Source organism: Schistocerca cancellata, chromosome 5, assembly GCF_023864275.1.
Source record: "Schistocerca cancellata isolate TAMUIC-IGC-003103 chromosome 5, iqSchCanc2.1, whole genome shotgun sequence".
Taxonomy (NCBI): domain Eukaryota; kingdom Metazoa; phylum Arthropoda; class Insecta; order Orthoptera; family Acrididae; genus Schistocerca; species Schistocerca cancellata.
The window spans coordinates 194794900-194807303 of record NC_064630.1 but is presented as its reverse complement, the minus strand read 5'-3'; the positions used below and the strand labels follow the sequence as shown (position 1 = coordinate 194807303).

Sequence of the window (12404 nt, the reverse complement as noted above, 5' to 3'; positions counted from 1 at the left end):
AACGTGTCCATTTTCATTCATTTTAAGAAAGCAAGATAATTTCCTAGTGTCACATATGCAGCCATTTTCTTTGACAATGTTTGTATTTCATTTTTCACTTAATCTATTTGATCTGGTTCTCTATTACCTATGTCCAAAGTGTATCTTACCTTGAAATTTTCATCTCCAAACAGATTAAGAGCCTTGCTAACAGGCAGCGTCACTTCTCCTTTCAGCTTGGATATGTCAAGTGTAGAGAAGTTCTGATCCAGTTTTATACTTATCGGCCACTGTATCCAGGATAAATATGTACAAAGCAAGGTGATTAAGGGTGGCTAAGACCCAACTTCTCTTTACAGCAACATTCAGAAAATGACGAGAAAACAAAGACTATTGCATGCTCAGTTTAAAATTGAATGCAGACAAACATTAATGGCAGCTCATAACCTATAACAAAAGTTGTGTGTGAGACCTACAACAGCGGCAACTACTACTACAGTCAGGCCTTGGTGGAAGATCTCTCGGAGAAAGCCAAAAAAATTATGTCCCAAAACTATAAACTGCTTAAAAAGTTTTTATTAAATTACATGACAATAAGCCCAAAGCCAAAGCTAAACACAGTTTATTTAATCAGGAAGACTTTATTACAATACTAATGTGTCAGTTACACAATCTCTCAAAAGGGTGACAATACGAATAAGCACACTTGGTACTGAGAAATAAACTTCTAAAAGGTGACAAAGTACCAATTCCTGATGCAATTCCATTATGTTTTACTCAGAGTACACTGCAGCTTAATTTTGTTATTAATCTCTCATGCAGCTAACATTTCCAAATGACTGGAAAACAGTATAAGCCAACCCTGTTGAAAGTAAATGTAAACAAAAATTCCACAAACTTTTCCCTTGTAAAAGGAAAACATTGCTGCAAAAATCAAGGCAGTTTTAGGAAGCATTTCTTAAGCAAAACATGGAACCCTTGCTTTACATAAAATATTATGTGCTATACTGATAATGAACAAATATACAATCATATGAACTTTGCCTACAGACAAAATACAACTGGAACTATATTGAAAAATCGATAGAATAACTCTGAGAAATGTTTAAGCAGTAAAGAAAAATCATCTAAGCTTTGGTAAAGAAGATCCATTAAACAGATTTTTTTTTTCTCCACACACTGTTGATATGGCTGCCTTCACCTTTATTGTATCTAGTGAAGTCAAAAAATTTAGAAATCACTCTTCATTATGAAGTAGTTCCACAACTGAGAAACTATGAAAGAATGATTTAGCAACCCATGAAAACCTGAAATTACACTTCAGAAATGGGAAAATATTCACTGTTCAGAGAAATCAGCAATCACATTTACTGATAAGGGGAGTCAGCAGAGAACAACTTATAAAACAGATACGACCACTAGAATGCAGTCTTGGACTACAGTAAAGGAAAACCAATTACAGATTAATGTATTGTTGATGACAAGGTCATTATAGATTGAGCACAAGCCTGGATTGGAAGGAAATCAGTCATGCTCTTACCTTCAGAAATTAAAAAAAAAATCGCGGAAATCCAAAATCTACCAGGGCTACAACTTTGCTTCTGCAGTTTTTTCTCAAAGTTTGAGGCTTTATTGTGAGCATCTTACAAGAAATTTACGTTTCAAAGTACTGGCCATCGCTGCCACTACTTTCTCCCATCTTTCAGGTAGCATACGAATCCCACAGTGAAAGAACTGGGCATCTTTCGAGAAGATCCATTTATCGATCCAATTTTGCAATTGTTCATATGACAGGAAGAGCTGGGCATCCAGGTCATGTGCCATTGAACTAAAAAGTTGGTAATGAAAGGGAACAATGTTTGGAGAATACGGTGGGTGGGGTAGGACTTCCCATTTCAATGTTTCCAGCTATGTTTTGGCGGGTTTTGCAACATGGGGTCGAGCACTGTCATGCAGCAAAATCACCTTTTCATGTCTATCGCTGTATTGTGGCCATTAGTGTTTCAGTGATCAGCTCAAACACATCAATTGCTTTTGATAACGATCTCCTGCGATTGTTCCCGTCGGTTGCAGTAGCATAGAAAGTTCTCTCTCTTTTACAACAATGCCGGTCTTTAACGACAAAATCACAGTTCTTGAAATTTGGGAACCATTTTCTGCAAAGTTCTGTTACTAACACGTGTCTCATCATAGGTCTTACCAAGCTTTTTATGAGCCTCAGCTGCAGGTTTCTTCATATCAAAGCAGAAAGTTAAAACCACCCGCAGATGACGAGAACTGGGCTCGTAAGTTGACATATTCAGCTGAGAATAACTTTAAGATGCAATCAAAAATCGACTAATATTTTGATGGAGTTATGTTTTCAAATGCCTAAGCTTACTGTATGACACATACGACCTACGACTTGCATCACTACTTTCCACTAAAGCTGTCTACTGCAAAATGGTGGAAGCAAAGTTGTAGACCTAATAAATGGCCAGACATAAATTTGACCGCCTTCCTCCTGAATACAAGTGCAGTATCTCATCATTATGCCAACTAGCTCAGTCAGTTTAGGACAAACAGCTTCACTTTAAATATAATATTCTCTTTTGATGCAATAGGTAGTCCAACGTTCGGAGCAATCTACAACAAAGATTGATTCACCTTATCTGACCAACAGTTCAGTTAGTTAAGGAGGCAGCAGTTGTGCATACTTGTCTATGTAACAGTCAACTTCACATTCACATGTGGTTTAATTCTTTGAATCCTAAGGCCTAATGGTTATTTTAATCTATTCATTTTCACAAACAGTTCAAAATGAGAAACTGCCAGCAACAGATGGACATGCACAGCTAATATACTAATTATGAGAGCCCATGAGTATTTATGCAGCAATGTTTATAGTATTCTGAAAGTCACACTATGCTACTCCCCATGCCCATGCTCGGATAAACCAAAATGACACTGATCTCTTATTATCCAAGGGTAGAAACGGTTATTTGTTTTGCTGCAGTAGCTCTCAGCTCTGATATAAATACTAAGACTTCCTATAGCAAGTATAAATTTTAATCAAATTCTTTTCAGCATTAAGTTGCATTATTTTGATACTAAAATTACAATTAAAATTGACATTTAGAATGTGTTTGCTGCAATTCTCTTCTGGGCAATTAAACTGCTGGGTTCTGGGTATAGTCTTGCCAATATATGGCCTTGTTTCGCTTGTCATGTGATACCCACTGTTACTTTCCTCTACATCAATGGACAATTAAAGGTCAAAATGCTTGTAGAGGCATGGCTGCGCAGAAGGCTATTGCCTGTGCTACACTTGCAGCTGAGTGGCAGGCAACAGTGAATCAGCAGGCCACCGTTTCCCCGCCACAATACATTGATGCCACATGGCAGTTCTCTTGTAACTACCTTTTCATGTTGGTACATCTAGGCTCCTCTGTTGCAACAGCATTGTTTGCTACTGTAGCACAGGCAACAGATTTCTGGACAGCCACTTATGCACAGGCATACTGAATTTCAATTGTCCAATGGCGTTCAGGAAAGTGACATCACCCATCACATAACATGATATAGGATGGTATAACCCAAAAACACCAATTTACAATTCCTGAAGAGGACCACTGCACAGACAATCGAAAATCAGTTTTAATAGTGGTTTTTAGTTTCAAAATGATGCAATAATTCCCAAAGAGATTTCATTCAATTTCATCTGGTAGAAATTTTCAGTCCAAGGTAATTTCAAAAAATGCAGCTTTTTCAAAAACCTTTGAAAACATTAAACGTTCTCTATCCAGATAAATTACTTATAGTGCAGTGAATACACAATATAATAATAGCAATGTATTTCTCACCAGTGAACATTCCCATCTATGGTAAGTGATTGTTCCAACTAATGAAAGGACTGAAATGCTTCACTAAGTAGCTTTGTTGTCCAATGATGGACACAGACATTCCAGCTATCTCAATAATCTGCCACAAGTATTTGTACTATTCAAAACAATGATAGGAATCATGTCAAAGCTCTGGCAAACCACAAGTGCAGTACAAAATTCTTGATATACACTACTAAGAGTATGTCTTCAAAAGCAACCCTAATTGTAAAAGCTGGTCTTCAGATTTAAAATTTGTGACAAGTTAAAGCTGTGTATTGAAGAGTGACATTAATTAGAAGATCTCTGCCTAATGTTCAACACACAGTTTCCAGGTGACAAAATTTCTCATTGTAGCACATACTCTGCTGAACGATATGAAAAATTAATCTCTGGCAATTGCATAATGTCAAAAAGATTGCGTGTAGATGAGAATATTTTGATGGGTTCTATCAAGTTTCAACACTTTCTTACATCTGTATGTCCACCTGCTCTATCACAGACTGAACGCTTGCAGGAACAGAGCACTTTCTAAGTTTCTCTACATTGAAAGAAGACTGAATGGCTGTCCCATAGATTCCTTCATGTTGCAAAATTCTACTGACACTCCCCCATTCATCTTCCTCTCCCTTTGTCCTCACAACAGGCAAGTGCCTCTCCTCCCGGGGAGCTAAGTGATCTGCCTCTTTGTTCCAAACCTATCCCTCTTTCCTCCTCAGGAAAGGAACTAACAGTTCTGAAAGCTAAAAAGTTGTTTTAAGTATCTTGTCCATTGGCAGTATTTAGAATTTTGACTTTCAAATGTTAGCCATTTTGTCTCATTGTAATTTTATAGTTTTCTAGGTTGAGATTTTCTTTTGATACAATTTCTTCATTTGCATCATATATGACTAAAATCAGAAGTATGTAACTCATATTTGGAGATGAAGGAGATATTCAAAGAAAGGAATAAAAGTTGAGATTCCAATGTCCTTTCAGCACTGAGATTGTAAGGAAGAAAAAGGTAGCTCAGCTGAGTAACAATGGGTACAGAAATTCACCATGGATTTCGTTAATGCACCATCTTGCAGCAACAAAAGGTGCATACATTTTCATTGCTTTCTCTTACCCCAGTTTATTAGTCACAAAACTACTTTAGGCACAGTACAGTGTTTTCCTCATTGTAAAGATACATTAAGTTACAGAAGAAAAGACCCTAAGGTAGCTCAGGAAATAAATGTAATAATATGCAAGCCCTCTCTCTGCAAAACTGCTGCATTTTCCTCCACAATGTCGCAAACATGTTTTACATCTTCACTTTCTACAAGCCACCAATGGTGTACAGAATAATGCATTAAGCTATGCACATAGTCATTCTGGATTACCAGCTACACCAGCTATGAACCAAACTAGAGGTTTAATGTAGTATTGGTTTTATGCACAGATGTATGTTGTGCTTTCTACTTTTCTAGTCAAAATATTAACTGCTGGTTCATTACTCCACTACAAGCTAAACTGTGAAATGATATACTGATTGGAAATGTGAATGCTGTTCCTCTGACTGATGGTGCTGTAGCTGAAATGACTTGTCTACTTCTGTAACTAATACAGCACATGGTGTTTCAAACAGATTCATCCAATTTAGCAACATTATATTTTCCACATGAATGGAAATAGAAAATAGGGATGAATTTTATTTTATGTATCAAACCTAAAAGATTACCTCGGCAGCAGTTGTTAAGTTGCCAGTTCACATGTAGCTGGCAGAAGGGGTCTTTCTGGCGCAGCTACCTTACTTGCTCTCTTGTTCATTATACAATGTGCATCAAATCGAAATGGCAATAAGAAGTGTTATATGCTTTCCATTTCAACAGCTGTTACAAGGGTGAATCAAATATAACCAATTTTTTTGGTAAGGTTGTTTAAGCTTCATAAAAATTCATAAAAACAAACTTATTTTTCTATCTAGTCTCCTGAATGGCAAACACTTTTTCCCAAGCAGATCAGCAGTTTCTTGAACCCATTTTTGTAAAATGAACATGACCAGCTGCGCATGAGCACTTCGAAAGCAGCACCGTCATCAATTCTATGTCCTCCAACTGCCTCCTTTAGTGGTCCAAACTAATCAAAATCACTGAGTGATAAGTCCATACTTTAGCGAGGATGTTCTAGTGTGGTCCAGAACAATTCCTGAATTTTTTGTTGAGTTCAGGCAGCTGTGTGGGGTCTAGTGCAAGCACACATTGCGGACACTTTCAGTACTCCAAAGTTGTCAATAGCGATCATCTGAGCACTACTGTAGCTTATGCCAAACTCAGTAGCAATTTCAGCACCTGTTATCCAGTGATCGTCTTCAATAAGCTGGCTAACAACATGAATATTCTCCTCATTCATGCTGATCCCCCGGCAATGTCTGTGAGCTGCATCTCAACTCTTTCTCATCCTCATAAAAACTGTTTGTGCCATGTGTACACTTGAGTCTTTCTCAGGGTGTTGTTCCTCAACTGTGCTGTAAGGCATTTCAAAATTTCAGATGGTTGTACACCCTCTCTTCTGAGAAACTTTATTGTAATACGTTGCACAACAGATGACGGTATGTCTTGCTATGATATTGTGATTCTGACTAAAGAAACGGTACAACAATGTTCTACTCATGGAGAACAATCACTGGAAACAAAAGCCACTATGAGCAGCAATCACGATGCACTCTGTTTACAATAATGCATGCAAAATGAAAATTCCAATTTATATTTGATTCACCCTTGTATGAGTTTAAACTGTGCCACATTATTTTCACTGAGAGGAGGGCACTACACTTTCCACATCTAAAAATATCTCTTGTGACACCAGCAGTTTCAAGATACAAACCCAATCATCCCGGCCGCCCCATTGTAGCTGGTTACCAAGCCCCCACAGAACGTATCTCTGCCTACGTAGATCAACACCTTCAACCCATTACATGCAGTCTCCCATCCTTCATCAAAGACACCAACCACTTTCTCGAACGCCTGGAATCCTTACCCAATCTGTTACCCCCGGAAACCATCCTTGTAACCATTGATGCCACTTCCTTATACACAAATATCCCACACGTCCAGGGCCTCGCTGCGATGGAGCACTTCCTTCCACGCCGATCACCTGCCACCCTACAACCTCTTTCCTCATTACCTTAGCCAGCTTCATCCTGACCCACAACTTCTTCACTTTTGAAAACCAGACATACCAACAATTAAAGGGAACAGCCATAGGTACCAGGATGGCCCCCTCGTACGCCAACCTATTCATGGGTCGCTTAGAGGAAGCCTTCTTGGTTACCCAGGCCTGCCAACCCAAAGTTTGGTACAGATTTATTGATGACATCTTCATGATCTGGACCCACAGTGAAGAAGAACTCCAGAATTTCCTCTCCAACCTCAACTCCTTTGGTTCCATCAGATTCACCTGGTCCTACTACAAATCCCATGCCACTTTCCTTGATGTTGACCTTCACCTGTCCAATGGCCAGCTTCACACGTCCGTCCACATCAAACCCACCAACAAGCAACAGTACCTCCATTACGACAGCTGCCACCCATTCCACATCAAACGGTCCCTTCCCTACAGCCTAGGTCTTCGTGGCAAACGAATCTGCTCCAGTCCGGAATCCCTGAAGCATTACACCAACAACCTGACAACAGCTTTCGCATCCCGCAACTACCCTCCCGACCTGGTACAAAAGCAAATAACCAGAGCCACTTCCTCATCCTCTCAAACCCAGAACCTCTCACAGAAGAACCACAAAAGTGCCCCACTTGTGACAGGATACTTTCCGGGACTGGATCAGATTCTGAATGTGGCTCTCCAGCAGGGATACGACTTCCTCAAATCCTGCCCTGAAATGAGATCCATCCTTCATGAAATCCTCCCCACTCCACCAAGAGTGTCTTTCCGCTGTCCACCTAACCTTCGTAACCTCTTAGTTCATCCCTATGAAATCCCCAAACCACCTTCCCTACCTTCTGGCTCCTACCCTTGTAACCGCCCCCGGTGTAAAACCTGTCCCATGCACCCTCCCACCACCACCTACTCCAGACCTGTAACCCGGAAGGTGTACACGATCAAAGGCAGAGCCACGTGTGAAAGCACCCACGTGATTTACCAACTGACCTGCCTACACTGTGACACATTCTATGTGGAAATGACCAGCAACAAACTGTCCATTCACGTGAATGGACACAGGCAGACTGTGTTTGTTGGTAATGAGGATCACCCTGTGTCTAAACATGCCTTGGTGCATGGCCAGCACATCTTGGCACAGTGTTACACCGTTCGGGTTATATGGATACTTCCCACTAACACCAACCTATCCGAACTCCGGAAATGGGAACTTGCTCTTCAATATATCCTCTCTTCCCGTTATCCACCAGGCCTCGATCTCCGCTAATTTCAAGTTGCCGCCACTCATACCTCACCTGTCATTCAACAACATCTTTGCCTCTGCACTTCCGCCTCGACTGACATCTCTGCCCAAACTCTTTGCCTCTGTATATGTCTGCTTGTGTCTGTATATGTGTGGATGGATATGTGTGTGTGTGCGAGTGTATACCCGTCCTATTTCCCCCTAAGGTAAGTCTTTCCGCTCCCGGGATTGGAATGACTCCTTACCCTCTCCCTTAAAACCCACATCCTTTCGTCTTTCCCTCTCCTTCCCTCTTTCATGATGAAGCAACCGTTGGTTGCGAAAGCTTGAATTTTGTGTGTATGTTTGTGTGTCTATCAACCTGCAAGCGCTTTCGTTTGGTAAGTCACATCATCTTTGTTTTTATATATTTCCCCCTGGGTAAGAGATACAATTCACCTCAAGTTTTCATTTTCATACAAACAGAAGATGTAGTCTAGTGAAATCAGATGTCTGTCTGAAACACTCTGTAGCTTCAACATTCATGGAAAATACGGTGAAGATTACCAGACTTTTCTTTCCACTCTGCTACATACACAAGGAATGCCAATTTAGCCAATCAATTATAATAAAATAATGCCCATGGAATAAGGGAAGAAGACTTGCAGCTGAGACTCAGCGTTCGTGGTTCAGAATGTCACACTAAGGCTGCAACATACAAGTGTACTGAAGCATTTGGTAGGTTACACCGCCTTCATATGAAAGTACACTAATAGTCTGCTGGCAAATAAAACATGAAATTGTCACCCTGGTGCAAAGAAAATCAAAAATCATGACTGGATCACTTTGATTCCTATAGTGATCTTCACTTTTCCAAGACTCAAATGGCTGGCTACAGTAATAGTGGTTGAGACTATTTTTGCAGCCTTCCACAGAAAATGTAAATAAACCACACAAAAAATTTGTCATGCCCCCAGGAGATAGCATACAAATATTGTGAAATACAGCCTCAAACCAGTCAGGAAATCCATAAGTTTCTCGACATTCACCATATTGAGTTGAAGCCACACATCAATGATTACATCTTGCAGAGTTACCAAATTCAAGGAATAGAGACTGCTACATTTCATTCCCCGTTCCAAATATTCACACACATTTTCTACAGGATTAACAAGGGCAGGCCACGAGATTTGGATCACAGATTTATTTCAAATATTGCGCACTATGAATAGTTCATTAGGACAACAAAATATGCAAGTAGTAAGGTGTACTACTTAAGTGATTTCGAGACTACCACAAAAGATTTTTTACGCTTCAATGATGTACTGGTGCATTACGAACCTGAGTGTGGGACAGCAGCGGTCTAGTGGTTAGGATTCATATTTTGTAGTGCGCGGCTTGCTGGGTTCAATCCTGCATATCTTCTTTTACTTTAATTTATATCTTTTTCAGTGTTAGTCATATTATTTCATATATATTACATATGAATGGTTATGTAATGCAAAGGCATTTATATCAGCACGACTTTTTATTGAATTTCCAATGTTATTTGGCTGTTTACTAATTTTTATTATTACAAGAGAAATTACATTATTCTTGAAGAATCAAGTTAACCAAGACAGCTAGCTATTCTGTTTATTACTATTACCGGTTTCGACAGACCTATGCTGTCATCATCGGATCTTAAAACATTATTAGTTGAACATGCTTGTTACAATACTGAAAGTCACATAGGAATGTTGTGTCAATAATGTTACAAGATCCGATCATGACAACATAGATTTGTTGAAACCGGTCACAGTAACTGCTAGTGACCTAGGATAACTTGATCCTTCAAGAATAGTCTAACTTTCAGAACGCCCTCAAACTGATGAAGTGTCAAACATATATAACAATAAATATTACTTGACTTATATTTCTACAGGCAAGTTACAAAATTTTGAAGCATCTTCAAATTTGTTCATATCTGACTGACAATGAACAAGAAACTGCTTCCCGCGAAGATGCCATGAAAACACATTCCATCATACCTCTCCAATTTGCAGCACCGATATTTATGAAAATTTATTACACACGGTCTGAATCTAAATTTTGGAAGAAAGAGAAATTTTTCGAAATGTCAATGAGGTTTAGTTATCCTTAGAAATTCTGAAGACTCCTTGTGCATTCACTCATTCGATGTAGAAGATGTCATTTTAATTTCTGTTTTTGATGTCTGTACAAAAAATATCATCCTGCAATTTGTAAAGATGAAAACACATACGATGATTAATCGTGCATTACCTTCATATAACTCACTGTATTATTCAATGGAGTTATCCACATCTTTATTTATTGATATCTGACTTGGACTTTCCAAGACTGCCCCTCATCCGTGAAACCTGTGCCTACAGACCGAAGCAACCAGGTGCAAGCAGTTCTTGGTACCTTACTCAATTGCAGGTATAAGGGATTTCAGAAATCACAACAGGCACACATTTCCAGGAAAACTTTACGCATTTGGTCATTTACTTTTCGATATTTATAAACATAATATTTGTTGTGATGATAAATATTAGCAAACAACCAAATAAAATTGGAAATGCTGTAAAAATTCACATTTCGTTTCTTCATATTACCTTGCAAATGTACTGTATTCGAAATAATATGACTAGTGCTGGGGGACAGGAGGGGCGGGGGAGGGCGGGGGGTGCGGAAATGAATAGGACTCGATACAATGATCCACAGGTTACAGAGCTTGAACACCAACAACATGACCACCGGCATCCCACGGTCCAGATTGAGAGCGTCCTAGTACATCAATAACGAGTAAAATTTCTCTTGCAATTTTCTTGAAAGTGCTTAAGTAGTACGGCTTACTACTTACACATTATGTTGTCCTAATGGACTATTAAAAGTGTGCAAAGTCTGAAGTGAATCCATGATCCAAACATTGTGGCCTGCACTTGTAAGTTTGGATGATTTTTCGAGGTACTGTAGAGAGAGAGAGAGAGAGAGAGAGAGAGAGAGAGAGAGAGAGCGCGCAGAGTGCCCGTGTGCAGGTTCATTGAAACAGGAACACATGCATGGAGTTTATCAAACACAGATCTTGTCACCTTGGAAGATTGGAGTGTCTACAGGATACTCATCATGAAGGTGTAAAAGGAAGGTAGTACTTGGCCATTGAGATTGTTGAAATAGACGTCCTCATTTGCTCATGTTCACAGTAACCTGAATGAGTGGGTCCAAGTTATGACACAAAAAACACTCCCTAAACACAACTGAACCATGTCTGATCTCAACTACACCCTCCACATGCTAAAAGTTAGATGCTTCATAGAGCCCTCGGTTCACTTGATGCTCTGAGGCATTTGAAGAGGGTCAAATTCGTAACTCATCAGACTACACTACAAACTTCCAGTCAGTTACTGCCCAGTTTCTGGAGTTATTGGACCCACTGAATAAGTGCAGCTTTATGTAACATAGTAAGCTATGCCCTTCTGCAAGTATTTGGCTCCAAATGAATACTGGATGCAGCTCCATTGGCAATGTTCACAAATCGGTCAGTATGGACCAGCAGCAATTCCTGTCGGGTTTGAAACCAATTGCCACTGACAAGCTGTGACACTCATTTCCAGTTCCTGTCAGTTATTATCTTTTTACTACCACTGTACTTACATAGTGTTACATGGCTGAGAGTGGTATAACATTCCTTTTAGATACAAGAAATGAGGATTAATTAGGACAAATAGGTTACGTTTGTCCCCTACCATCAAAGTAATAGGTTCCTGTAATTCATTAATACTTCCACATAGAATGTAAAGCATGCTGAAACCTGTAAAACATGAAACCAGAGAACAAAAAGCATGCGAATACTGAAAGGGGGCTCTTGTTACAGTTTAAAGTGTTTACTTCACCATAGGTACACGGATGTCTAAAAATGATGGTACTAAGTTACACAGCTGTGACTGCACATTTCATAATAGATTCCTCACCGTCATTTTGAAACATAACGTTTGACTACAAATATTGCACTACACACTTCACTTACTTTCATCTCTTACAGGAAAACAGCTGCAATGCAACATTCTGAAGGGATGAAGATGTTGCAAGTGTGCAAATAATATCCTGACCACATGGAACTACTTTTTTCATAGATGATGATCACAACCAACTTCAGATAAAATTCAATGTAAAATTTCTATACTTAATTTTCTTATAGTTTATTA

The 12404-nt window shown here is 39.3% G+C and overlaps 1 protein-coding gene across 4 annotated transcripts in view; it reads right to left on the bottom strand.

Annotated features, from left to right (window-relative positions):
- Positions 1-12404, bottom strand: part of LOC126187345 (zinc finger protein 250-like) — a 136058-nt gene that overhangs the window by 65170 nt on the left and 58484 nt on the right. For 3 of the 4 annotated variants that reach the window (XM_049928366.1, XM_049928370.1, XM_049928368.1), the window contains exon 7: positions 150-269. The exons of the other annotated variant lie outside the window; for it this stretch is intronic. In XM_049928366.1, the coding sequence (XP_049784323.1) occupies positions 150-269 (120 nt within the window). The remainder of the gene's footprint in view (positions 1-149; positions 270-12404) is intronic. 4 annotated transcript variants of the gene reach the window in all.